The following is a 27,931-nucleotide window of genomic DNA, read 5'->3' as shown; positions in this document are numbered from 1 at the left end:
CACTTGGGTGGTAGGTGGGAAGGGGATCTACTGCGGCAAAACGACTTACCGTGGGTGGCTTTAAAAACCTGGTGGAGCTTCGTGGTTTGACAAACTGTTAGGGCTTCATGGTTGAAAACCCTGGTAGGACTTGGAGGTTGGTGCTGGGCACAGAAAACCTGACCAAAGGAGAAACAAGTCCTAAGTGTACATATGGCCAAAAAAATGTCAAAAGAAGTCAGGTGCTGTTTTAATCCTGGCTTGGTAGATGGGAGAAGCTGAGCCCGAGCAAAGTAGCTTTCCACCACCCTTTTAGATGTTACTCTGATGTTGAAAGCACTGACCTTGGTTCATTCCTATCTGAGGGGGCTTGAGCCCACCTCTGTGTCTCAGAAGAGGAGTTAGTCTGTCCTTCCACCTCCCATGGGGTGCATTGGGGTGAATGCTCCTTGAGGGACTTGGTTGTGGTACTGGACAGAGGTTGGTGGTCCTCCAGTGACCTCCTCCTCCATCGGGGAGGTGGGGACCAGTGAAACAGAGACATCCAAGGGAAAATGGGGTGTACGGGCAGGGGTGGGATATGTCCTACATCAAGGGTTTGCTGTTTACCAGCTACCAGAGAGGCACATTGGCTCCTCCAGCACGAGTGATGCCTTCATCCCCACTGACATGCTCTCCCAAAACCAGGAAGACGGGCTTTGAAGCAAAGATGATTTTCTTGAACTATGACTTTCTTCCATTTTGATTCAGGAGAAAAGCCCCCAAGGGATCCAGCCTGAGCCCTACTCCCCACCTCCTGCTTTAATTCTGTGAAATAACTCATGTGACAAAGTCACCGGCCACCACTACAGCATGCTGGAGAAGGAGATGATGGCTCACCAAGGGCTGCCGGACTGATCTGGATGCTTCATAGCTTGGTTTGCCTTGGATCAGGTCATACTAGAGCCCAACAACCTCTCCCAACCTCAACAGCTCCAGATTTACATAAAACTGACCCAAACCCACTCACAAGCCCAACCCAGGGCTTATCCCCCCACCACAGCCGGTGCACCCAGTCCACCTAAAATCAGCAACAGAGATACACGCTGTGAAGTGCTTTCAAAGCAGTGCTTTTTAATCCATAAAAGGTGAGAGTCCACGTACAAATTAAAAACCAAAACACTGGTGTTAGGAAAAAGATCCAGCTCGCACGAAATGCAACCCCTCCGGCAATGCCGACGGAAGGGTCGGGTGATGCAGGAGGACCCGCGATGCCCGCAGTCACTGCGTGTGCACGCTTTTTTTTAAATAAATACACCTCTAGCTCCGAGACGTTTAGGATCAGTGGAGTTGCTGCCGGGATGTGTTCATGGCAAGGCCCTTGCCTGTGAGTCTCACCGCCCTGCGCCGAGCAGCTGGCAAGATTAGGCAGAAAATCTGACTGCAGCAGATGGCCTCGCGGTGGCAGCCAGAGCCGTAATCCCGTCTGACGGCGTCTAGGTCTCGCATCGTGCAAGCGGAGAGGCTTCTCGGCAAGGAAGGCAGAGCTAGAAGCCCTCCTCCAGTTCTCCTGAAATAAAACCGGGGCCGAAAGCTTGGCACGTGGGCACCGGGCCACCAAGAAGCGGACGTGCGACCCCGAGCAGTGTCCTGCTGCCAGCCCGAAGGCACCCACGTGCTCAGCTCATTTCATTAAGCTCCCGCTACGAATTTGTCACGACTTAAAAGTACAAAAATACAATTGCATCTCTGAAGGGTATTTTATACCTAACCAAGATCATCCAAGCACTCAAGGCCAGACAGCTCTTTAGCTTTCAGAAAAATAATGCACAAGGCAGAAATGGGATTGAGAAAATTTTGCCAATCTATCTCATGCGTATTCGGAGTCTCCCTGCATTTCCAGTACAATTACCAAGATGCATGTATCCATCAGGCCAGCTCTGGTATGAATGCTGACAGCACAGTGTTAGGGTATTAGCAACGTGTGCAAGATCCAATACTAGCACAAATTTAGTAGTTTAATAATCTGGAGGAGCTATCTTCCTGGAATTTTAATCTCATACCAAGTAAGAAACAAGGCTCTTAGCTATTAATCTACTCACATATTTAGGGCAATCCACCTCTACTGATTAAAAAAGCGAGACAACAAATGCACGTTAAGTCTTTCCCTTTTCTTCCAAAGAAGCAGGCTGTGCAGCCAGGCTGGATTTGCTGGGCAAAGCTGGGTGCCCGTTAAAAAAAACCCTGCACAGGAGCCCTAATTCAGCACTGCACAAGCCTGTGCTCGTGTTTCTTCTATGTGAGCTCGCTTAGATGTGACCAAACATATGCTATTTGCAAAACTCACGGGAACATGCAGCCCACGAGCTGCCTCCTTGCTGCTGCTGATGGAGGATCTGACACACTGCCACCTGGTGATGGGGACATGTCGACCCCATCCTAGATTTAACAGCTTGCTAGGACACCCCTTAGTGTCACGGCAAGGATGCACAGCTCGGTGCTGCCGAACCACCTGGGCAGATCTGTCCCAGACCCTGCGACACTGTCATCGGTGCCCGAGCTAAACTCTCCCCAAAACTGGGAATTCGAACATGATCTCCACGTGCAGCCTGCCCCGATGGGCTTTGTTAACCTGGGGCTTGCAAAACTGAAACCCTCTGCACCTTCCTCCAACGGTGCCGCCGGGCAGGAGCTCCTGAACGACTTGGCTCTGCTGGCAGCGAGCGGCACGGTGGCGGTGCTGCCTTCCACCTTGCAGAGAAAGCCTATGAGACGCTAGAAAAGGTTACAGCTTTTGCTTTAATGGCTGGGCTTGGTTTGGCTGCTCCTTGCACCGAGCAGAAGACACAAACCAGGCCCTGCTTTATACCGAAGCACAGCTCCCCGACCCCTTAAAAGAAGAAATAATAATAATAAACCAGCGTTTCCCCCCATTGTTTAGCCGAGGACCGTTTTAAACGCAGGAGATGGAGGAGTCCAGCGATCAGCAGTGCCAGGGGCTGTGCATCACTCGCCTCCTCGGAGAGGATCCGACCAGCGGCGTGTCCCCGGGGGGGTCCCGGCATCCTCCAGGGGTGCTCCATGCAGCCACGACACCAGCGCAGCCCGGAGAGGCCACCAGTGCTTGTGAGGGTCGACGAGCAGCCAGCCCCAGAGCTCGTGGGACACAACCTAGCCCGGCAGGCGCCTCAGTACATGGCCTCGTTGTCTCCCACGGCGGTGAAGGGGACGCTGTAAGTGCTGTTCTTGCTCCGCTTGCTCTTCTTGTTCCAGATCAGCAGCGTGCTGGCGCTCTTGCTGTTCATCAGGCTCTTCCGGCTGTTCTCCTTGTTGCTCTTCAGCAGCCCGCTGCCCGAGGACATCGCCGCAGCCTTCTTCTCCGCCTGTTTGGGGAGCAGAGACTGGCGTGAAGCCAGGGCAGCACCGAGCCGGGGGTGCAAACGCTGATGGCTTGGCCTCAGCCCTGCCCCGGGACACTGGGAAACCTCTGTCCCCTGCAGAGCAGCTTGCTTTGGCGCCTAGCTCGAGGCTAAGAGTGAAACGACAAAGCTTGCCATCCCCGCAAGCTGCTGCCTGCTTTATATTTCCTAGGCCAGCTGCAAATGAACTTGCTGCGCTGGAGAGGGAGCAGAGCCTGGTTTAAGCAGCCCGTAGCTCCCTCCAGAGCTGCAGTTTCCCCCCCAAAAAGGCTTGGGACATGACTTACAGCTCTCGGCCCCTCCGAGCCCTGCAGGGTTATCACGCCGATCTCCACACCCTCCTCGCCAGTGCTCTTCAGCAGCTGCACCACCTCGGCGTGCTTGGACCACTTGCAGTCCTTGCCGTTCACCGAGATGATGTAGTCGCCCTCCTTCAGCCCGGCTTCCTGCGGGGGGAAAAGAGAGGGTGCACTCATTTTTGCTCATAGATGCTGCAGCATCAGGTCTGCTCGCTTTTCTACCCCCCCTGCCCCAAGCAGGTCCCAATCCTGCAGAGAGACGAGCCGTGGGGATGGCTGGGGTCTGCCCTCAGCCGACAGCCAAAGCCTCGTCATCCTAATGGTCTTACAGCTGCTTTGCTGTAGGGGGAATGCCCACAGGCTAAGGATTTCTTTTGCAGCTGCCGCGCTTGACGTCCAGCACGCAATAAACTCCCAGCCCTGCGACAAGAGCACGTCCGACTCTGCCTCACCGACAGGAGTTAAACGCTACAGGTCTCCAGAAAACAAAAATCAGCACCTGCAAGCCTTGAGCCTTGGGAAAACAGAGCAGGCTTAGCGAGGTCTTGCGCACCCGTTTCATGTGTCAGGATTGAACAAGGCTCTTGAGATGCTTAAGGCAAATCTAGAGCTGTCGGGACGTTACAGCCAGGAGCAACCCCGAGCCAGGGGTTCATGCTGGCCCAGATGAAGTGGAGGTTTGGAAACTTGTCCCTGTGGCCACATTTCAGTGTCTTTCCGGAGTGCAATCCCACCCCAGCTCAGTGCAACGAGCGTTAGCGGCCTGGGGGACACGCTGTGGGCTCAGATCTTCTTTAAGAAGCTTTTAGGCTCCCCGAAAGGGACATGATCCTGCTGCTACGGAGCCTGTTGTTATGGAGATGCTGAGCTCCGGTGGCACAGTTGGTGCTGTGCAGCGCCAAGAGAGTGGGGGACCGCTCGGGCATCCCACCAGGATGCTCCACTGAGCCTCTGCTGGAAAACAAGGTCGCTCCTGATACATCACACAGTGAGTTTTCACGGAGATAATTTGTGTTTCGGGCTTGCCATCTCGTTCCATCCAACATCACATCCCCAAATGGGGGGTCCCCCACCTCCAGCATCCCCCGGGTACTCACAGCAGCACAGCCCCCCGGGATGACGCCGGCGATGAGGACGGGGGAGTCTCCCCGCAGCGTGAACCCAAAGCCGTTCTCTCCTCTCCTCAGGTGGACTCTCCGCACCGGGTACCACTTGTTTTTGGCCGAGAAAACCGAGAGGGGCCCCTGGGGTCAAAGCAGAAACAGGGAAAGCACCTTTCGGTGCAAGAGCAACGCCCCGGGGACATGCAGCCTTTGCCATCGAGGAGGCAGAGCAAGAAAGCCTGGCTTTTGCTTTTCTTTGAAGATTCAGTTTGGAGCCTGCCCAGTGTTTTAATCTTCCTGCATATCAAAACCACCGGATTTATGCACTATAAAGTGAGAACTGCTAAGAGTGCTCGTCAGAGGGTGGCTTTGTGAGCAGCAACACAGACTTGCGCAGGTTGGAAAGGATCGCAGGAGGTCTCTGCTCCAACCCTTCAGCCAGCTTGAGTTGGGACATCCTCCTTGCAAGGCAGGAGGAGGGGGTCTCACCGAGGTCAAGGAGCCAGAATCATTTTAGACACTGCAATCCTGGAGCAAACAAAACAGAAAGCTACGGTGCAGAGCAGGACCCTTAGTTCCCCCCTTCTGGAAATAAAACTCATCACCAAAGGGGGGATGAAGGGGTGAGGTTTTCACCCCAGCCTGGCTCTGGAGATGCAGCAGGGCGCAAGGCATTGGGGTCGGTCGCCTCTTCGGGGTCAGACCATTCCAAAAACCTTTCCTGTTCTCTCAGGAGCAGGATATACCCGCCTGCCCTACACTTGGGTTGCCCAAGAGCAGAGATCCTGGTTACATCCCAACCAGCCCAGCCTCTCCCCAGGGTGCTGTGTGTCCTTGGGGCACCTGAGGGACAGGGACAGCACAGCCACGGCAGCCCCAAAGCTCAGCCCTGCTCCCCAGGACCCTATAAACTCTAGGAAGGGAGGGATAAAGACCCATGGGATTTTCCCAGTGCTTCCCAGCTGGTGCTGGTCACATACCTAAGACAGAGCAGTGTTTACCCTACGGGTAACTCTATCCTCAACCTCCTCTGCTCCCAAAAAAAGCTTCCACTAAACAGTCCCTTCGGTCCTGTGGGACCAAAGCCCACCCAAAGCGCCCATGCCTGCTTCCCGAGCACCAGAGGAGCTTCACATCACAGTGCAAGGAAGATTTTCGGGGAACGTAATGAATTTTGACCCATTTAGTCTTGCATAGACAGAGCCGCGCCCTTCCACCCTTCCTCCTGCCTGGGTCCTGTGTGCAAAGAGACGGCTCGTCCTGCTCGGAGAGCAGCTGCACGGGGAGGAAGGGGAGCAGGAAAGCAGAGCATGCAGGGGAGGAGGTGACACCTGGTCCCGCGGGGCCACCCGGTCTCGCAGCCGTACGTACCAGCCTGTGGAAGAGGTCGGTCACCTTCACCTGGGAGAAGTTGGGCGGTTTGATCTCTGGCTTCTGATGCGTTTTGGCTAGCGGTAAGGAGAGAAGCGCACAAACACCCCGTCAGGCAGGAGCAAAGCGGCAGCTGCTGCCTCCACATCCCGCTCCCCGAGCAGAGCTGGTGCAAGCCATAAAATCCCGCAGCCCTCGCTCCCACCGGCAAGGAAAAAAAAAAATAAAAATACACTTACGCAGAATATCTGGAGCATCCCCAGTTTCAAAGAAGTCCTCCTCGTGGTCAATTTCAGAATATTTGCTCAGCGAGCGCTTGTGGGCGAAGGAGAGGACCTCCTGGAGGATGTCCATCTTCCGCAGGATCTTGCACAAGCCGTGGATCCTCATGGCCTCCTCGTGCTTCATGATGGCTTTTTTCAGGTGAGCTTTGCCTGCGGGAAGCGGAGGGGATGCAGAGCCCGGATGCGGACCGGCGGCGCTCTCGCTCGCTCGGCTGCCCACGGACGGAGGCAGCCTCTGCGGCTGTGTCACCCGCCGTGACTCAGGGACGGCCCCGTCACGTTCGCAGCCTGCCAACGGGCTCTAAATGGGGTAGGTCCCAGCCGTCAGCTCGAGCCCCCCGACGGAGGGCCGGGAAGGGACCTTGAAGGGTGACCTACTTCGCTCCCCCGGCGCCGGAGACGGGGCTGGCAGATGTTCCCAAGAAACCTCCGGCGAAGGAGCGAGAGGGAGGCTGGCACCGGGCTCCGCCGCCCCCGAAGTTCCTCCTATCGCTTAACCTAAATCTCCGCAAATTAACTTCTCTCCATCACCTTGTATCCCCCGGGGGTACAAAGGACAATCGAGCCCCGTCCTCCCGGTGGCAGCGTTTTAGCTTCGGGAAGATCTGCTGCAGCTCCCTTTTTTCTAGGCTAAGCACACTCTTCGCCCTGCCCTGCAGGTCCTTTCCACCCTCTCCAGTACCCTCTTCTCACTTCCTTCCTCTCCACCAGCCTTCAAGGTGTTTCCACCCTCGCGAAAACAAATTATGAAGAGAGAGCAGCCAAAACACGACCAGAATCGATGAAATCCCAAAGACTCGCGAATAAATGACCTATGAGTATCCTACAAACATCCCCTTTGCGAGAGACTGAGACGAAGGCACCCGTACCCAACGCTTCTAAATGCTAGAGAAAAGGATAAATATATTTAGATAGATGGATGTATCATCGAAACACGTGTGCCTGTAGCATTTCCAGATTTAGGACACACGGTGGCAACATAAGGCAGGGAAAATGATGGTGTTTGCTCCAGAGCCATGGGGACCAGAGCCCATCAGGCTGCTTTGTGCAAGATGTCGCAATCGAGGGAACATTTCGAGGCTGGATGAAAAACAGAGAGAGGAAGAGACTCTCCCCAAAATAATCTCATCTCACGCATCAATCATATTCTATCCAAGCACCCCCAGCCAGCCCCACTCGTGGGCAAGAAAACGCTACGGCAAGGAGGTTTTAATGGCTTATCGCTAACTGCTGCTATTTACACTGATAATGAAGAGATAAGATAACAAGAGATTACCAAAATACAGGTCAGGCACAGAAGTTGTGCAAGCTGCTGGCTCCAGTTTATTGAAGATGGTGGAATAAAGCATGATGTTATAAACTATAAGGCAAGGGAAGGGGAAAAAATATCCTTCTAGGGACATGGTTTTAATGCTGCAAGTATCCTCCCTCCCTCCAGATTCAAACCAGAGCTGAGCCTGGGACCTGCACACATTCATTTTTTCACAAGCTGAATGGAGATTGTTTGGAAAAAGAAGCCCAAGAGGCAGCTTGTGGAGGAGGCAAGCAGAAGCTGACGCCCCAGAAGCAGGGCACTGAGCTTGCTCTCGCTCCTGCCTCTTCGGGAGGGCTGCTAAAACACGACTTCAGCTGAATAAGCAATGCTCTGTCTCTTCCCCGAAGCTGAAAATCCGCGTGGGAGGAAGCTCTCGTCTCCCAAGCCTTTTGATGCAGCTAAAAAAACCACCCCCAGCCGTCACTGCTTCTCCTTGTCAAGTCAAGGCAGCTGCAAGCCCAAGCCAGGCTTCTTCCAGGAGCTCCACGTCCCAACAGATTTCTCTGTGCTGTGCTGGGTGATGTTACCTGGCTCAGGATACCTCGGTGCCCGGGGTTTTACTGTCACATTTGGCCAGATGGGTCAACACGAGCACATTGGGCTGTCCTCAGCACCTTAACAGGGAACCGTGATGCTTTCCCGCCTCTCCAGGAGAGGCTCTTTTCAAAGAAAACCCAATAAAAGTTGTCTTTGCACAGAGAGATCCCCCAAAACCTCGTGGCGCCTTTATGAATCCCGTTCCTACAGGGATTCAGGGTTTCATCACCCAGACCTGTGCTCTGCCCCAGGGATAGATGTACTTACCTAGCTTCCTTCTTTCTTCAGGATCCTGCAGCAGGACACGGAGCGACGGCCCCTCCGGCATGGTGACGTGGAACTGGATAAAAGCCTTCTCGTGCTCGGGCAGCTCAGCGTCGGATGCCGCTGGGAGAAACGAAGGGGAGGGGGACACAGGGAAAAGTCAGGGCATTTTGTTCCAAGCACCGCTCCGGGTTCTGTGCGCGTGACTTTTACACCATTTTTTACATCCAGAGCTGTTCCCCATCTCCTTGGGCTCGCAGGGAGCTCAGGGTTACGTGGCAGCCTCCTCTCTTGGGCACAAGCAACCAAGAAATCCCCGTGGACTTGCTGGTCCTAGCTACAGGAGATGCCAAAGCCCAGTGAGCATCCCTGGCATCGGCACCCAGCAGCTCCAGACAATCAAACTTCAGCATAAGGAGTTAATTGCCAGCCAGTTACGGGGGCAAAGGATTCATTATTCTCAACAACGGGGCCCGAGCATGCTTGGAGAGGCAGTGAGTGGGCACAGGAGATCTCAACAGGGTGCTGGTGCAAAACAAACCCCCCAGATTAGGGATCTCCTGCAGATTTGTGCTTCCCCCAGTGCCTGATGGTATTCAAAGAGCTTCAAAGTTTCAGGGGAGAGGTCTGCCCCATCCCTTGGACCCACCACTATCCTCTGCCACTTGTCTCCATCGCCAGGTGTCCCACCATCTCTCCCCCAGCAGCTCTGCTCGCTCACCACTGCTTCTGCAATGCACAAGCCTCGGTGGTTTCGAGCCCGGCACCCCTCCCAGGCTCACGGAGACGAAGATGGCCAAAAAGACGAACCTACCTTAGAAGACGACCTCGAGAAGCCCTCCAGCCTGCTCGTCCCCAGCCACCCCACCACATGGTGGCTCGACGCCGCAGGTCGCTGCGTGCATCAGCTGCCCGCCCCCAAACCCTCAGCCTGACCCAAAATCGCGCGTACGGGCGGTGGTGACAGAGCAGATGGAGATTATGGGTCGCATCCTGCTCCAGCTGGCTCCCCGGAGCCACGTCACCCAGCTCGGGTACAGCCACGCTGCACACAGGCACCCAGGGCAGCCAGCCACAAGCTGGCAATTTAATTCAAGTAGTTCAGCAATTTCCTGGTATGGGAGAGCTTATTTTTATGTCTTTGAAGCCCCTGGCTGGCCTACCACGTGGACCTGGTGGCTCTGAAAGCTGCCTGGCTGAGGACAGCCACCCAGCCCCAAAGGGGACAGGGGGTGACATCCCTACAGCACCTTTTTGTTGGCTTTTTTGGAAGGACTTTGCAAGCACTGTGCAAGCCAGAAGGAGAAATATGGGGGACAGCTGCCCTGCGTATGAATCACTGCATCAATTGGCGTGATCAGCAGCTCAGAGCATCCCAAAAACTCTAGGTTTGGCATCCTGCTATTCTACAGAAGCCCCTTTTCCCCTCTTTCTGCCAATGCCAGGCTGCTACGAGAAGACACAGCACTCACCGGGGCAGTCGCAGAGGGCGGTGGCAGAGAAGTAGTGGGAGAGGGCCTTGAAATGCTCCGACTTGACCTGGACCATGGTGGTCCAAGAGAAGGGCACGTAATCCTTCACGTGGGCTTGGGTCATTGTCTGGTGCACCAGCGAGTAGGCGTCTTCCACCTGCGGGAGTCAAAACCCACGTTGATGACCCAAAGGTTGGAATCCAGCTCGTCTGTTGGGTGGCAGTGACAGCAGGTTGTCACCCCTGGGCTTTTTAAAGGGTTTTATGGGGCGTCCTTACCCTGGCTGCCTCTTGGGCGAGCTGCAACCACGTCAGAAAGTCCTTCTGGGCACGCAGCAAGGTCACCTTCTCGAAGACGCACTCCTGGACCTGGGCGATCATCAGCCGCACCAGCATGGTGAGGGAAGCCGCACTCATGTCCAGGCTGGGAGCGTTGGAGAAGTTTTCCTTCAAGTAGTTAAAGGCACCTGCACAAGGAGAGAAGCTGCTGGGAGCTCTCGGGCTTACAAGCGCGGAGGGTTCGGAGCATGAAGGTTTCTCTATGAGCAATGGCACGGGTTGCTCAGAGAGGCTGTGGAGTCTCAAATCCCTGGAGATCTTCCAAAAGCCACCAGGATTTGGTGGTGGGCACCCTGCTGGAGGTGGCATTGATCCAGATGGACCCAGAGGTCCCTTCCCACCTCGACCAGGAGAAAAGCCACGAAGATGCTCACTGAGCTCAAACCTCTCACTGCAACTGGCGATGCTATTGGAAAAACTCCAAGGGGTGCTACCTTGCCATCTAACCCACCCTTGGACCTGCAGCTTTTCTCCTCAAAAGCCCCAAATGCAGTCCCTTGGAGACTCCCCCGACCCTCTTTGCCCAACAGCTCCACTTCTTGACGTTATTCCTGCCCCAGGGAAATGTCAGCTCCGCCAAGGGGATTGGGAAGGGGAGCCCACCTACCGGCCGCCTTCTGGAAGGCATCGATAGCCTGGTTGAGCCCCGGCAGGGTGGCACGGTCCTGCCGTGCCCCGATCTGGGTGTGCAGGGCTCCGATGTTGAAGAGGACGCTGCCCTTCTCGAAGGCCAGCGCCCGCTGGTGGGATGGGACCCCCGTCAGGGAGTCGTACCTGGGGAAGGGAAGAGTCAACACGGGGACGAGGGCATCACGGCCGTCCCCCCACTGCTCCCGCTTGAGGACGAGCTTTTAAGCCCTGCCTCCTTCAACCCATCCACCCAAGGCAACGTCACTGAGCCAAAAGCAAGAAGGAAACCCGGCTCTTCACGTTGGCGATGGAGCTCAGGAGGACCTGCCCGAGATGAAGACCCCGGCACGGTGGGGAGGGAGCCTGGCCGCGCTTCCCTCCCTGCTCAACCCCGAGTTAGCAGGGGCTGGATGGGAAATGCTGCACCAACCAGTGGAAGAAGACCCCCAGGCTTTTGCTGGGGGGGAAGAAGCGGCTGTCGAGGAAGTAGAGCTGGTTGTAATACTCCATGAGGAGCTCGAGCCCGGCCTCGTTCCGGCTGGGGGTGCGCATCGCCTGCGGGGATGGGAGAGGGGGAAGAGACACGTCAGGGGGGGAGAGAGGAGAACAGGAGGGAAAGATGAGATTTAGGGAGCTGTACATGCTGGGAAACCCTATGAACTACAGGTCAGGTGGGAAAAATGCGACCCAAAGGGGTGCAGGATTGCAGGGGATGGGGGAAGAGCCTGGAGCTGAGCCCGTCCGGACCCCCCTAACACAAGCAGGCAAGGGGCGGGATTGTATTAACGCTGAAAAAGAAGCCCCTTTTCTGTGGCTTCCCTGCTTTTCGGCAGGTTGAAAGGAGACAGCCTGACTGCTGGCACGGGAAAGGCTGGGGGGGACACCGGGTTGGGGCACCCAGACCGGAGCCAGCAGCCCGCGAGCAGGGCACGATCCAGCCGTGCTCACCTCAACCGAGCTGGGATTTGCCTTTTTTTTTTAAAGGCACAAACTCATGCAAAATCTGATGGAATTAACGCTAGGGAAGAAATACGATTTCTGTTCATAATAGGAAAGTGTTTGGGCTTTTGACTCGACACGGGGAGGAGTGCCAGAGCTCTCCTAGTTTCAGTCACGAGCCTTTTCCCAGCTTGTGCCTTTCCAGGGCACCCCTCCCGCAGCCCAGCGAGCAGGATTGGGACCTTCACAAAGCCTGGGAAAGCTTTTCCTTTCCGCTCTTAAGATCAAAGCTGCACGGCAAGGCAAAACTGAGGTTACTTAGGAGAGCTGCTTTGTAGGAAAGGATAAAGTTCACCTTTACCGGATTGCTCTACATTTCCTCTTCTCCAAGCGCTACGCTGCGTGTTAGCTGGAGAGAGAGCAGTCATTTAGCCTTGCCGGGGGTGAACTATTCATCAAACATTAATAATGGACGGCACTGTATTTTTATTGCTGTTTGTTCTAGGTTATCAGGTCATCAAAGGACTCACTCACAGGGACAGCAAACAATTACTGAAACATCTATACTATTTTGCAATCTATGAACCGAAGCCGGGGTGCTCAGCACATGCCGCAGGCTTCCAGCACCCCCGAGACGCGAGGACAAGCGTGCAGTTTGGAGGGAGCACGAGGGGACCCAGACCAATACACAGCACCTCCAACGAGCATTCCTCAACAAGCCAAAGCAAGACTCTGCACGCCGAGGGACACCGACCTGCCGCAGCTCCATGAACTCTTTGATTTCCTTTTCAAACAAGGTCCCCTCCTCTCCGTAGTGCTCGCTGATGAAATCCTGGATGGGGAAAGAAAATCCTGAATCAATTCTTGAAAAAAGGATATTCAAGATTTAAAGGGTGACTTCTGGCGATTCTGAATAAGTGACTTGCCAGCTCTCCCTGCAAGAAAACCTGCAGCACAGAAAGGGATCTCCTCTCCGCCCAGCTCCTGCTCTCCAACCCAGGCAAAACACATTGACTTGTCCGTTGCTCCAGACCCTGTAACCCTTTTTCCACCGTTTTAAGTCCACCTCATCCCCCTAAGTATGGAACCATTCCAAAAAGGAAAACGTTTGCAGCTGCTGCAGCATCTCCTCTACAGCTCCCCATCATGCCCACGTGCAGAAACATCTCCGAAGTGCAAGTCTGCTTCCCTTCATCAGCCTTCATTGCAAAGCCTGATGCTCACCTTTAGTGGTAGCAGCAAATCCAGCTCCTTCGTCTCCTTCAGGCCCAAGGGAATCATAGGGACGCTGATGGACTCACTGGAAGAAGACAACAACCTCTTTGGTGGCTGTTTTTTTTTGAAGGGCAAAACTAGAAGAGAACCCAAGTCTGCACAGCAGAAGGACGCGCTTTGCAAGGAAAAAGCATGCTAATAACCCCAAATCTACCATATTACTTTACCTTCTGCTTTTATTTTATACAAGAGCAATCAAATAGGCTGCGGTGACGTAGCTGCTTTAATTAACAGCCCTTGGGAAACGGGTGTGATGCGAGCGCAGGTCACGGATTCATGAGCTCCTACGTGCTAATCTGGGCTCTGTCGCTGATAAGGACTGGCTCAGGAGCGCAGCTCCGCCTGATATTGAAATTTGCTATTAAAAGCAGCCGTCTAATAATAGCTCTTATCGGGCAGACAGGTCGATACTGTAAAACACTGAAGATTAGGATGACATTGGTAACACCCAGCTGGGAGCGGTTTGTTTTCCACCATTAAAACGGGGCATTTGTGCCAAACCGAGGAAGGAATGCTGCACGGCGGCAGGGTGACAACCAGGAAGGACCATCTTTTGTGGGATTTAGCTGATATTTTGATGTTTTTGCTGCCAAAAAGTAAAGAAATGGTCTTAGAGGCTCTTGAATGTGCAGAAAATTACAGCATTATTGCTCTGCAAAGAGCTCCAGAGCTGGTCCCATCATCTGCCTGCTGTATATGGATGGGAGGCCAGAACCCTTGACGGTATCCACAGCTCGCACTGGGCTCTCTGAAGGCAAGACGAGAGGCAGGTCGGGCAGGATCAGGCCCTCACCAGCCCGGGTTTGCACAACAGGCCCATCTCGTTATCTGCAGAAACTGCACGTTAGCAGAAACGTGCATTAGCACATCACAGGCCAAGGAGGGCAAAAACTGGGGAGCAGCGCAGAGGTTGCACCCACATTCTGGTCTATTCATACTCCCCGAATAAACAGCTTTGAGAGCTATAATTAGTGCTGAAAAGCCATTATCACTCATTCTCTAACAAGATTTCCACTCGAATCCAATGCCCAGAGCAAAGAAAGGAGCTTTTGTTTGGTCTGGGCAGGGTTTTGGGGTTGCTGCTGCTATTTTGTTCTTAAACCACAGCAAACAAACACGTGGAAGGCTGCAAAAGCTGAGCATCCCTGGAGTCCAAACCCAACAACCCCACATCACCAGCCCATTGCTGGGGAAGAGGAAAACCATCCAGGGTCACGTTCAGAGACTGCAGAAGCCCCTCTGGATGCAGCAAGCACCCAAGGGTGGTGGAGATACAGGATCCTTGATCTTTCTTAGGGTCAGAGTGGTTGAGTTTGGAGGCACCTCCGATCTCCCCCCTTGACCTGCTGGAAATGCATTTCCCCTTGCATCCCAGGGTATTTTCTCTATAGTAAAGGCAGCTCTTGCTCTCTGCGACCCTAAAGCATCACTCACACCTCCAGACCACCCTCGTCCTGCATTGCAGCAAGCAGGATGGAGCCACTGATGTCCTCCGCACCTCTTTCTGCCCCTAGCAGCAGAGCAATGCTCCCCAAGGAGGACCAGGCACTGGGCAAATCACACGGATATACCAAGAGGAATATCCGTGGCTCCACGTTGCTGCAGCATCCCTGGGCTTTGGTGCCTGGGGGATTTCTGCTTTTTTAACCCCACAAATCACTGCTGAGTGTGCTGGGATTACCCAAGTCAAGCACAAGGTGGCTGGGTGAGCATTTCAAGGTCTAATTGCAGAAAGAGGGGGAAGAAACTCCTACCCTTGATGGGAAAAGAAACCATCCCAGGAGCAGCCAAAGTGTTAATTGCTATTAAATCCCCTGCTGGAAGACATCATGCTGTGGGGGATGCTTAGGTCAGCTGGACAAGGTAAGGGACGATGGTTGTTTCTGATCTATTTTTCCTGCTTTTGGGACATCTGCATCCAAAGGACACACCATAAATATCCAAACACCTCCTTTAAGGATCTTCTGGGAAAAGCTCTTGAGTTTGGTCTCCTGGAAGCTTCGTAGATGAAACGTGGCTGTTCCCAGGTTGAAAAACTGTTCCTGGCCAGTCTGTCCCATGCCCCAGCCCTCTCTTGTTCCCCAGCCACCAGTGCACAAAGCGCCTACCTGTCGTTCTGGTAGACATCCATGCAGCTGTTCAGCTCCTCCAGCTCCTCCTTCAGCAGCTGGAGGTTGGAGTTGACGTAGCTCAGCTCCAAGGCAACTGTCTCCTTGACCTTGTGGTTACTGGTGGCCCTGCAGGACAACACAGCATGGATCAAACCTCCCCGTAAAAGCCTGGCTGCGTCGATAAACAGGGATAAAGTTACCCAGAGGGACGACACCATCGCCTCTTCCCTGCCATGTGCATCCACCCAAACCATCCCAGAGGGCTGGGCCTTCACGACCAGCTATTTCCATCCAACCCTTTGTGATGCAGAGAAAAATTTGGGGTCTTTGGGTGTTTTTTTCTTGGGGGGCGCCCGCTCTCATTTCACCCAGCCCCTCCGTGAGCCCCATCCATGCTCCCACCTCCAGCGCAGCTTCAGATTTGGTTACGAGCGCTCAGCGTTGGCCTCCCACACCAAATGAAATCCATGTTTTATGGTTAGACCGGAGGAAAAACTTCGTTTTGGGTGGAAATAACCATTCTGCAAGAGCCAGGCTTGCTGTGCTCGCCCATTAGCAGCGTGGGACCTGCCCCCCCCCCCCTCCTCGTGCACGGCAGGAGATGTAAACACCGAGGATTGATTTCAGCTGCAGCGAGCTGCCTGCTCCCAGCAAGCCAAACTCCCAGGCTGATTATACCCTCCTTATCAGCTCCCAAGGAAAGCAGGGAGAGATAACCCAGCAGCCACGCAGCCAGCAACGTGCAGTTGTTGGCCGAAAGGGGCTCTGGCTGCCCGCCCTAAATCACGGCAAGCCCCCAGGGGACGCAGTAAAAACACCACGGCTTTTACACCGCAGTAAAAACACACCACAATGCTTTTTTCCCCCAGCTTCTCCAGGGCACGTTGCTTTTGATTTATTTTTAATTGACAGCGTCCTTCGGGGGCCTCGCCCTGACCTGGCCATAAGGAGCGATGCTGCTTTTCTTTAGGGTGATGGCACTTTAGGGTCTCCTCCCCTGTACCTCCCTTGCTGGGATTCCCCAAGACCGATGGATTTTTTTATTATTTTAAACAAACAAAGCAGAGGCACAGCAGGTCCAAAGATCTCCGCAGCCACTTCCGTTTAAACATCCTTTGGCATTTCTGCAGTCCCCCATACAGCATCTGCACAGCAAGCCCCCTCTTCCCCTATACATCAGCACTGCGCCATCGTTTCAGTCCTCCACGCATCCCACCTCCTCCAGGACCGAGGTGCAGCGCTGCTGTCACTACGATTTTCCTCCAAATAGTTGAACACTTTCCTATTCTCGCTCTCGGTTGGCACCAGATTTATTTTTCCCCCCTTCAGTTACAACAGCTGATTTTTGCTGACTCGCAGCCCGGTGACACCGAGGTGACGTTTGCACGCACACGACGGATTTCTGAATGCTGCTTCACTCCTGCTCTGCAGAAAAAAAAAAAAAAAAAGGACTTCGCAGCCTGCAGAGCCTGATTTTACACACACGTGTGAGCTTCTCCAGGACAGTTTTGCTTGGTTCAGGTTCAGAGCGAGCAGCTGAAAGCCTGGTGTTGCTTTGGGGCACTTCTGTTTGCACTCCGCAGGTGCTGTTTGGAGCGACGCAGAGCACAGCACCTCTCAGAGAGGCGATTTTGGGAACAAGCAATTGTTTGCCAGGAGCAAACCCGTGCTGACGTAGGCTTTGGTACTCCCTGGAGCAGGCGCTGATCTCCCTATGGGCACGCAGAGCCCAGATCTTGCTCAACCTCAGCGCAGTCATCCCCTGTTTGCTCAGCTAACATTGAACAAAGATTTTTGAGTTATTTGGAAAAAATGGGTTTACTGGCGACACCTTTATCTTCCTGATTGCTTTGCCGTGCCCCGGTATTTAGGCAAGAAAAGGGAAGGGTTTCCCCTGCCTCTGCCCACGCATTTATCCAGCAAACAAACCCCTCGTGCTGCTGAGCAAACACCACGTGCATTTTTCCAACGCACCATTCGTGGCAGCCTCTCAGGAAAGGGGACCGACAGGCTGAGCAGAACAGCTGAGAAAATTACTTTCTTTAAAGCACTGAGGGTGGTTTTTTTATTTTTTATTTAAGTTGGAAGTGCAGAGGCAAAGCTGCAAACACTGCTCCGGGCTGGGCACATCACTGACCTAGTAGATAGATATCAAGGAAATTTCTCAGTGCAACTCAACAGCTTTCGAGCAATAATCTTTTTAAACTTATAATCCTCCTCTCCTGGCTTTTAATTTCAGGCACAAACTTGATTTTTTCCCCCGATTCCCCAAGATCCCCAAATTTTGAAAGCCAGAGCAGCCCCAAATCCACCCATTACTCAGCTGCAAAATGGACTTGAGGGAGGGAAGGAGGAAACATCATTACCACCGAAGGACACTCAAATTGCTGATCCAGCCAAAAAAAAAGGGCTCCATCAGTGCATTCTGCCTCTGCCCTGGCAGAGAACGATCCCTCCCCTCCCTGGCCAAGTAATTAAGATGGGTTTTCCATCACATTTTTGCTCGCTTCCCGGCGAGGGAGGAAGCAGAGCAGCTCTGATGCACGCTCTTCGCACCAAAACCCCGGCCAGGCGCGTTCCTGCTGAGGCAGCACATTTCCAGGGCTTTTTTATTATTATTATTATAACAAAGGGGAGTTGCATGGAGTGGCACACACGGGGATGTCAAGGCCTTTTTAATTAGATGAATTATGGTCCCTAACAGCCAGCCTGGCTAAAGCTGAGGGATAACGGGGCTTGAACCTCACCATCCTCCAGGGTATCCCTGCTGTCCTATAAAACCCCATTACTTGCTGTAGCTCGGCAGAGCACCAATAACTTTTCTTTCAGGTACAACAGGCACAGACTGACATTCAATTATTCAAATTCAAAACAAGTTTTATTTTATTGCTGGGGGTGGGGAGAGAAATCAACACCAAACTTGCAAAATAGGCAGGAAAAAAAAAAGAGAAGGATATTTGCTTGTATTAAGAAGTCTGCCCACCTTGCACCACAGGAACTTGATACATACACACACACACAAAAGCTCTAAAAAAAAGGTCATGGGCAGGTTAAAGAAATACATATAGTTTTATAGACCTCTTGTCTAAGTTATATATATATATATATACAAAATAAAAATGGGGGTAGTGTATCATTGTTTCATCACGACCACTCTCTGGGGATGGCAGCGATGCGCTGGCTCTACTTGTGCTGGACCAGTTGCAACCTAAAAGCCCTGCACAGGGACTGGTTTTTGCACCATGCCATAAATGCATCCTGCCAGCAGGAGGGAGAGCTGCTGGGCTGTATTAATATGCAATGAGGTGTGAGTTTTCAGACAGATTCTCCTCAGGAGGAATTACTGAAACAGCTTTTTTTTTTTTTTTTTTTTTTTAAATGAAGCTGGATTTGACCCACTTACTGGGGGTATCATGCAGGGTGCCTGCACTCAGAGCTCAATCCCAGTCCAACATCTGTCCCCTTTCTTGCACCCTGCCTTGCGACAGGCTTCCAGGGCTTTAAATCACCACTTTTCATTAAGCATCAGCACCGCGCTGAGCAGAGGGCAGGCGTTTCCAGGGCGAGAGCTGCAAAGCCAGGGGAAGACTGAGCAAACCCCAAGCAGGGTATGGCCAGAACAAGCCTCCCCAGGGCAGAAAGCAGCCATTCAGGGACTGATCCACACTTGCAGACAGGTTTAAAGAAAAAAAAGCCTTGTCCTAAAAGCCTTGGACTTGCCTCGTAGGGGGAAAAACAAACAGCTGATAATCCAGAAACATCCCTTGGAGCAAGCAGCCTGCAGGTGCTTCCTGGACATGCGATGGGTCACGGCAGCGAGACAGACGTGGATAAAAGAGCTGTAAGCCCTCCCCTGCACAGCGACACGGCACTGTCACCTCCAGCCAAGCCCCAGGGCCGGAGGGATGCTCCGGGGACTCACCTGAAGAGGTTTTCTGCCCCGGCGCGCATCCGCATCTCCTTGTTGATCTGCTGGTTGATCCGCGCCCGGCGGTGCTGCAGTTTGCTGCGCTGGGTCTGGGCGAAGGGGTCGCAGCCCTGCTGAGAGAGAGGGTCAGGCTCTCACCACGGCATGGTGGCAGCTGTTCCCATCCCACCTCCATCTCCAGATGCCCCCCAGCACGGTCCCGCGTCACCCCACCAGCCCTGCTGCACGCAGAGGCTTCGGGTTCGTCCAGGACTGATGCTTTTCGACAAAAAAATCGGATTTGTTATACGGGGTAATACGCGTCATTGCTACACCTGGGGACAGGCAGCAGAGCCACTCGAAAAAATATTTTATTATCTAATAAAACCTGTTGCTTACGGCATTTTTTTTCCCCCCTAAGTTATTCAGCAGAGGCTTCAAGTACAACAGAGAAGGGATAGAGGAATGAAGCGGCTCCTCGCCGGGGTCTGGCCGTGTGGACGCAACCCAGGAGTGAAACCAGATGTCCCGGGGAGGGGGCAGACAAGCTGAAATACCCCTCGAGCTCACAAACAGACGTGACGCTGTGTCTGCCAGAGCTCCCATCGCCCGCTGGCTGCAGGGGATGGAGTGGAAGCAAGTCGAAAGTTCACAGGCCGGAGACACGAGCTGCACAAAGCAGCGAATTAATCCCATCCCCGCCTCCTTCCTCAGGCTTTCCTCAGACTTTTAATCTCCGAGTTCAGGAGCTAGCAGATGGCAGCACCCCTGCGCCCCACGGGGCCAGGAGGGTGCCACGGGAAGCCCCAGGCAGAAGGGATGCCCCGAGGAGCATCCCCACGTCCAGCACCACAAAAATCTGCCCGGAGACGGCTTTTATGTGAGAAGAATGGCTCAGATGGATGAAACTAAGAGATGCCTGGGTGGAAAATTATATATACGTAATAGAAAAAGGCACGAGGCTGGGCAGTTTAAGAGGATGGAGACTCCAGAGCCAGCATAAAGCACGGGGATGCAGCAGCTTCCCTCCATCCTGCTGCAGGACCCACCTCTAGCAGCAGGCAGATTCCTCCAAGACCAGCTAAGACCCGCTGTAGCACTCAAAGAAATCTCTCAGAGCCACTACTTCACCCCCTTAATTTAGAAAACCTCCCTTTGCTGTAGTCTTACCCTGCTGCCCTGTGCTTTACCTGCACCACCACTGCTGGCGGCCCCCTTGTCCCTACATGAGGATTTTGCCACCCTAGGGACTCAATAGAGCCCCAACACTACCTGCTCCCATCCTGCCCCAAACTCTCAGATCATTTTTTTCCCCCACGTAGCCAAAATCCTGGGGGGCTTCCCCAGGTCTCACCCCATCCTCCAGGATGGGTCGCAGCAGTCTTTAATCCAGCAAGCCAGGACGACGCTTGCTAAGACCTCCATAAAACACTCTAAGTCTTCCCTGGGTAACACTAACCTATTTCCAAGGTATTTATTCAAATTATTTTTCTGGAATGCTTTATTCAAATTATTTTTCTGGAATGCTTTATTCAAATTATTTTTCTGGGATGCCAGAAAGGCACGGAAGAGGGGAAACAGTACAAGAGCAGCTGTGACTGGCAAGCAGGGAATGAAAAACTTTGCATTTTCATGGATTTCAGCTTTCTGGGAACTCATTTCTCATATTTGACATCCAATAACAGGTGCCCAGTTTGAAAAGGGCCTGGGATTAACATCGCCTCTGTCGTTTAAGTGAAAGATTTGAGCTCCTAATTGATACATCGGAGACCGAGGAATCAGAGCCGCTCCGTCTGGTCCGTAAATCTGCAGGCTGAGTCCTTTACAGTAATCCACAAATTTGTGGAAGTTAAAGGGCCGGCCCGAAAGCACGGAGCCACAATTATTCTGCAAAAGCAAATTACGGGGGATGTTAAGAAAAACAGCTGCACAAATCCGAGGTCTGAGACGCTCAGGAGCAAACACAAGAGGTTGCTCTGAAAGGGCCACCTCTGGGTTCTCCCCTGGGGAAGTTCTCTCCACCCGTCCTGCAAAATAAGCGAAAACTACTCAAATCTGAGCACCCAGAGGCTCTCAGAGCAAAGGAGACAGCACCAAACTCTCTGCTGGGAAATAGCTGCTTGCGCAGACCAAGTCCAAGATAATTCATGAGTTCTGGTGTTATTTGTTCATTTTTTTTTCGCCCCCCCCTTTTTTTTTTTTAAATAAAAAAGGGCTGATTACAAACATCAAGCGTCAGGCTCAATGATCCTCGTGCATCCCTTCCAGCTCAGGATATTCCACGATCCTGCAAGTGTTGCTTCTCCAGACAGCACGAGGCACCACCCTGTGTATCGGATGTCCGGGGAAAAAAAAAAAGCATTAAAGGAAAGGCGGTGCTTAAGATTTCAACAGCCCCTTGGGTTTCCAGATGAGAGCTGCATACGCTTGTTGCACCAGGGACAGCCGAAAGCATTAGTAAATATTTCCAAATACACACTGGTGAGCAGGTTCCCTCTGTTTTAAGCCTCTAAAGCCATAAAAATCCACCCAAAACATGAACAGCCTTGGCAGCAGGTGACAAAGCACCAGGGCTGAGCATCCCGTCCTGTCCTCTGTGTGGGAGGGAGGCGGAAAGCATCTCGCCCTTGCCTCGAGCTCTTCCTCCTCCAGGAGCTTCCATCACCTTCGAGATGCCCCCACGTCCTTCAAAGGTTTGGCTGAAATTAGCCAGAGGCTTTTCAGATGGTGCTGGGGGAAAAGAGGAGCGAGGACTACCCGAATTACATGGGCAGGAGGCCAGAGGAACTGCGGTTGAGAAAGGATGGAGGAAGCACTAGGACCACCCAAAAACCTTGCAGAAGGGACACCTTGTCCGGAGGCAAGACGAGAAGAAATTAGGGAAAAAACAAGTAGTGAGATGTGGCGTGGTATAAGGAGATGCTTAGGAGGGCTCTACAGGACATTCAGAAATTGAAAACGTAATTAGGAGGTGTAACTAATTGGCTTGGCAGCTCCCTCCCCACTTCTCCCAGGTCGAGCTTGAGACAACCCCACAAAATTCAAGTCACCGCCGTGTCAGAGCTCGGGACACCGAAGCTGATAAACGAGACCTTCCTCAAGCGCGCAGACACAGCAGCAAACCCTGACAGTCATCAATCATTTTTGGCTTTCCACCCAGGAACAAAGAAGCTCTCCAGGAACTCTCGCAAGCCCTGATGTAGCCGGGGAGCGAACACGCTCCGACGGCAGCCCGGACGTCGGGATTTGCCCAGACTTCTCCCCGAGCGAGACACGGAGCCGTTTGTACAGCCGCGAGGGTTTTTTTTGTGTTTTTTTTTTTTTTTTCCCCCCACCTGAATGCCGTCTCCTCGATCGGATTTAGCGAGATGGTTATCGGTTCCCATCCGGGCTCCTCTCCAACTGCAGAAAGGTACAGGAAAGGCAGGTACCGGGGCCCCTGTCGTAACACCAAAGCCTCGCGTGGATGTCAAGTCAGGATCCCGAGACTCGCCGCCCTTAGGGACTTCATCTGGCCTCCCCGTGCCTTGCTTTCCTCCTCACCCTTTGCGAATCTGGCACGAGGAGCCACAGCTGGCATTCAGAGCTGTGCCTGCCCTCTTCAAGCTGCACCCGAAGGCTTAAAACCGGAGTTCCTAAATAAGTCGGGATGGATTTGAGAATGCCTTACGTAAGAGGGCATACAAAGAGAAACCCAAAACCCACTGTTAAGTCATAAAAAGGATTTTCCTCGCTTAATTCTCTGCGCAAGCTCTTGAGATCGACCCTTTAAAGGTCGGAAGAAAGAGGGGGCGTTTCAGTTTTCCTCTTGGGTGCGCCCAGGGACATCGATGCCGGGGCAAAGTTGGGTGCCTAAGAGGGGGCCAGGCCGAACGTGGGATTTCTCAGCCTTTCTTTCTTTGTAAAAGCTTTAAACTAGAGGAAGCCAGCACACAGCTCTTCCAACGAGGGGCTATAAATCACAGAGCAGCCCGGGAACGGCACAGCCTGCGGGCGCAGAGAGCGCAGCGCTCGTTGCGAAAGCCCTGAAAGCGAGCGAGGTGCGTGCCACCGAATTACCCAAGCTGTGATCCCGCTCCAAAGATCACTGCCCACGACAAAGCAGGATTATGGGCAGAATTATTGCAATAATAATAAGCAAGGGCACTTTATGCCTCGAAGTCATCGGCCAAATAACATCACGTTCAACCGTCAGCATGCAAAGATGGCAGAGAGCGCTCGACCCGTGCCTCCTAACGTGGAGGCAAAGAGGAAGCTCCCCCCAAGAGGGATGTCGAGGTTTTTGGGAACACATAGGGGTGGTGTAAAGGTGCCAGCAACTCCTTCTTTCAGCTCACGAGCACCCATACGGGGTGTTAAATAGGGCAATTACGCGGTTAGGCTGCCTCCTCGCAGCAAGTCCTTAGGGAAAGTTTGTTTGGAGACGATCATCGGGCGCACTTTGCTCCTCACTTTGCTCCTCGTGGCTCCAATAAACGCCGGGAGATGAAGCCTGGATGTGTCTCGGATGACAGGGCACACCTAGAGCTTTGTTTTGTGACCTGGGTGCAAAACCAGGGCTATTGCCTGCCAGCTTTGCTCCAGACAGTAACAGGCATCGCCAAGCACTTGTGGGAAGAGGTGGAGGCCAGCAAGTCCAAAGAACAAAGGCGTGTGCTAAAGGACTAATTTCTCTTTCATTTCGGGTAGAAGAACAGGAGCCTGGTAGCTAGAAGTGACTGGGGAAGAACAAAAAGAGCACATGAAGCGATCAAAGGACACCGTGACACCGTCAGAAAGGAAAAAGACAGCCCTAGGATGTGCTGGTACCGTTACGAGCAAGAAAAAAGGAAAGGCAGATCCTGCTGCATCCCCGTCCAGAGGAGCTCAGAGCACGGTGACACAAGCCAGGCGTGGATCTGTCAAAAAGAGAAGTGGGAACGGGGTCTGTGGCCGCGAGTTTAGGTACAGCCCCGACAGGAACCGCAGCAACAGCTCCCAGGAGAGCTTGGCTGGATCACAAGAGGCTCTCCATGGACCAGAGAACAGCAGGAAAAAGCTAAAAGTATTTTAAAACAAGCTTAAAAATGAGCAGCACGTCCCTGCTGCAGTCACAGTACTCAGAGGCAGGTAACACAGGCTCAGATCCACCCCTTCACTGCAGGGCGATGCTGTTGGCAGGCATACGACTGAGGACCCTGGACCAACGGCAGGATTAGACCCTTGCACTGCTTAAACCAAGGCAGGAGATGTCAAATAGCAGGAATACAGAAAGCCCAGCCCAGCTGCAGTTAGCAAAGCGACCCGTGATGCACAACCTGCTCCGCTCCATGCCCTGAGGTCTCGGCTGCCTTCAGCATTTTCATTATCCCAGGCTGCTGCATACCTTCCTTAAAGCCTTAAGTTTCTGTATTTTATGAATTATCCCTCCCAGGGAACAGATTATACATTTAAGGGAGGAAGCCAGAAGGCACCGGGAGTGTTACCGCTCGACCCATCCCCAGGGGAGCAGCAGGACAGGGTTTGACTTCTGCTGGATGATCCGTGCTGATTTCACTGGGATGATCCGCGGAGGTTTCAATCCCTTGACCTCTCCAGTGCTGTTCTATTCCCTCCCCGCACCAAATTCTCCTTGAGGATAAGGCTCAGGGTGTAAGTGCCAGGAGCCTGGCTCTCCGTGACCCACCTTCATCTCATCGCCTTCTACTCAAAAAGCCACCCCAGGCTCTACTTCTGCATGCACCAAGAGCTGTAGGGTCAGAATTAAAAGAGCAGGGTCAGAAGAAAAGAAATAAAGAGCGTGTCAGAGCCAAAGCCAAGCGAGGCTCCAAAATGAGACTGTGATATCTTGGCCCGACAGCCGATAGCCACACGCTCCAGATAGCTCACGATGCCTCGCTGCGGTTCTGCCCCCTTGTCCAAAAGGGGATTCCTCCAGGCAGGACCAGGGTTTGTAGGCAGTACCAAAGCCATGCCGGTGCTGGGCTTGCCTTATTGCTGACCCCAAAGAGCTGTTTTGGAAGCACTGAGCGGGCAGGGGGTGACCCCGTGCGAGTTATTGAGCGTCAAGCTGCCTCCCTGCTGGAGGTGCACACAGCCAGCTCGCCTTACGGCGCACTGCAGAATTTGCTCGGGAGTAGGAACCAGAGCCAGATACCTGCGCACAAACTGAATTGCCAAAAAAACAACTGAATCCTACAGACATTCAGGCCAAGGCACCCGGGGCTGAGACCCCAACCCTGCATGCCAGGCACACAGCACAGCCTCAAGCCGCTCTCATCCTCAGAGTTTTCTCCAGCACCTGCTGACAGCAGCTCCAGCACACAAATAGGACAGGTACCAGCTTCCATCCGCTCTCAGGAGCGATATCCTTTCCTAACATACCCACGCACACAGGCTTGTCCCTAAAAAGAGACATTTCTGCGGGGCCATGAAGCTTGCTGGGGGAATAGGGCAGGCTCTGTTTAACTTCCAAAATAACTCTGAGCCACGGTGTGAAAGCCCTGCTATTTCACTGGAGGCAGAGCTGTCAGCCAGCATTATTTTTCCCCCTTTGCAACCCGTGAGTTACGGATCAGGCCAGCCCCGGGCCAAGTGACAGCGGCTTAGCTGGCCTGTGGGACAGAGACAACAAACCCCAGGGAACCGCTGCACTCGCTAAAGAGGACTTTAAAATGCTCATTTTCAGGAAAGCATCATTAATTGCCTTTTCCTGCCAGCTAAAGCCCATTTCAGAAAGCGTGGGCTGCTAGAGCAAGGCAACAGGTAGGTCACTTCCCAGGTTTTTGCTCCCTTCTGGTCTATTTATACCAAAAAGTCCTTATCACGGAATTAATCTCATGAAGCACTCCGGCCAAAAGCTGTTTTTCTGTGGGAGACTAAAACCCCTAAAACCTTTATTGGGAATATGGTTACATCACACGGCCTTTTAAAAAAAAAAAAAAAAAAAAACGAGCAGAGGATTAAGGTTTTAAACTTCCCCGAGTGCCCCGACCGTCGGCTAATGCACTCAGCGAGGGGGAAAAAAACGGGGGAAATGGGGCACTGGGTTTTTTAAAGGGCTTAATACCCACAAACCTGATCCAAAGCTTGTATTTTTGGGAAGGTGCAGCCGCGGCGAGGCTGCCTGTGTGTCCCGGGAGCCGGGGCAGGGAGCCAGGAGGAAACAGATGTGTGAAACCTCCGGCCCCACAACGCCAACCCCAGCAAATACGGGCACCGCCGCGGCGCCTCTGATCACCCAAAAGCGAGGATAAACACATGGGGCCACGTCCACGGCCTCCCACGCGGCCAGAGTGAAACGAAACAGCTGGAAAAAGGGTACGCTGAGGGTTCCTTTTAAATAGAAATTGAGAGAAGTAATAGGAAACCCAACCAGGCTGGTGGTTTTAATAAGTTGTGTAACCACAGATAACGCACGTCCTCTGCCAGTTTTTTCCCCACCTTGGTAAAGCTTCGTGACGCTTTCCTGCCTTATCCTCTCCCGTTCTACCGTCCGACGGATGGAAAAAGAATAAACCGAGGGCTCACAGATGGAAAATCTGGGTGAGAAACCAGGAAAAGGGAGCCCTGCAAGCGGCACCTGCCAGCGGGGTAAGTGCAGCCCGGTTTAGGGTTGCAGCCTGGCACAGCTCGGGGTCAGCTCGGTCCCTGCTCGGCACCGGGTGCAGTTTCAATCCCTGCTGACGAAAAGCCACCTCCAGAGCCTGACTCAGCTTTTCTTTTATTATTATAATTATAATTTTATTTTATTTTTTTTTTAGAAAGAGAAAGGCAGCGGCTCCCTGCCCCGAAGAACAAGTTTGGGAGATCACCTCCTCGGACGGGGGCTGCGGTTGCAGGGCAAAGTCGCTGCTGGTTCATAAAGCTGGCTCCCAGGGGACGGACCTAACGGGAGAGGCGCTTAAAAACTCCCCCCAAAAAAAAGTTTTTTGGGGAGTTTTTAATCACTGCTGCGCCCCCCCCCCCCCAAAGCCAGGAGGGTGCAAGCCCAGCTGGGCACCCATGGGGTGATGTGGTCAGTGGCACCCGTGGGTGGTCCCTGCCGGGTGCACCCCCTGTCACCCATTAAATAAGGGGTGCCAGTAGGGTCATCGTTCCCCATTTTGGGGGGTACAGAGATTTTTTTGGGGGGGTCACCCAGCTGATGCCTTGCTGGACCCGCTCCCACAAGTGGCATGGGTAAAATGGGGGGGGGAAAAGGGGGTTAAAAGCCTCACAGGCATCCAGAGGGTGACAAACAGCAGGGAGACATCCGGGGGGGGACCCCAAAAAATCAAAACACCCCCCCCACATCATCAAGACCCCCCCCCCCCTCCAAAAAAAAAAAAAAAAAAGCTGGGGGGGGGGTCCATATAGACACCCCCACACACACCCCATCCCCACAGCGCAGACCCCAGCAGGACCCCAACCCCAAATCCCACCAGGCACCACTTTGGGGTGGGGGTCCTCACCCTGACACCCCCCCCCCCCCAAAATCCCCCCCCCAAAGTCCTCCCCCCCCCCCCGTAACCTCACCTTCCTGGCGCTGCCGCAGCTGGGGGCTCGCAGGAGGACGAAGCCCCCAGACCCCTCCCCGGCCCCGGCCGGGCTCCTCTCGTCGTCCTCAGGGGGCACCATTTTGGGGGACCCCCCCGCCACGGTCCCTTTCAGGGTCCCCCCCCCGCCGCCGCAGCCCCGGCAGCGAGCGCGGAGCCGGGCCCCGGGAGCGGCGCGGGGCATAAGCAGGGC

At 53.5% G+C, this 27,931-nt stretch overlaps 1 protein-coding gene across 2 annotated transcripts; it reads right to left on the bottom strand.

Annotated features, from left to right (window-relative positions):
• Positions 1-1,072: 1,072 nt before the first annotated feature.
• On the bottom strand, positions 1,073-27,931 carry RHPN1 (rhophilin Rho GTPase binding protein 1). Of its 2 annotated transcripts, none has more exons than XM_040547442.1 (15): positions 27,719-27,931; positions 19,238-19,356; positions 15,313-15,441; positions 13,154-13,229; positions 12,684-12,761; positions 11,421-11,545; positions 10,968-11,134; positions 10,301-10,488; positions 10,023-10,179; positions 8,554-8,673; positions 6,390-6,584; positions 6,151-6,227; positions 4,774-4,920; positions 3,665-3,823; positions 1,073-3,341 (listed from the first exon to the last, which is right to left on the bottom strand). In XM_040547442.1, the coding sequence occupies exons 1-15, from the start codon at positions 27,920-27,922 to the stop codon at positions 3,147-3,149; spliced, it is 2,136 nt and encodes a 711-aa protein (XP_040403376.1). In that variant the 5' UTR covers positions 27,923-27,931; the 3' UTR covers positions 1,073-3,146. The 2 variants fall into 2 exon arrangements, with proteins under 2 accessions (XP_040403376.1, XP_040403377.1); XM_040547443.1 differs by having other exon boundaries at positions 19,238-19,353.

The sequence above is a fragment of the Cygnus olor genome, chromosome 2, assembly GCF_009769625.2.
Source record: "Cygnus olor isolate bCygOlo1 chromosome 2, bCygOlo1.pri.v2, whole genome shotgun sequence".
NCBI classification, from domain to species: Eukaryota; Metazoa; Chordata; class Aves; order Anseriformes; family Anatidae; genus Cygnus; species Cygnus olor.
The sequence above is the reverse complement of the archived record's forward strand: the minus strand, read 5'-3'. Positions and strand labels throughout refer to the sequence as shown.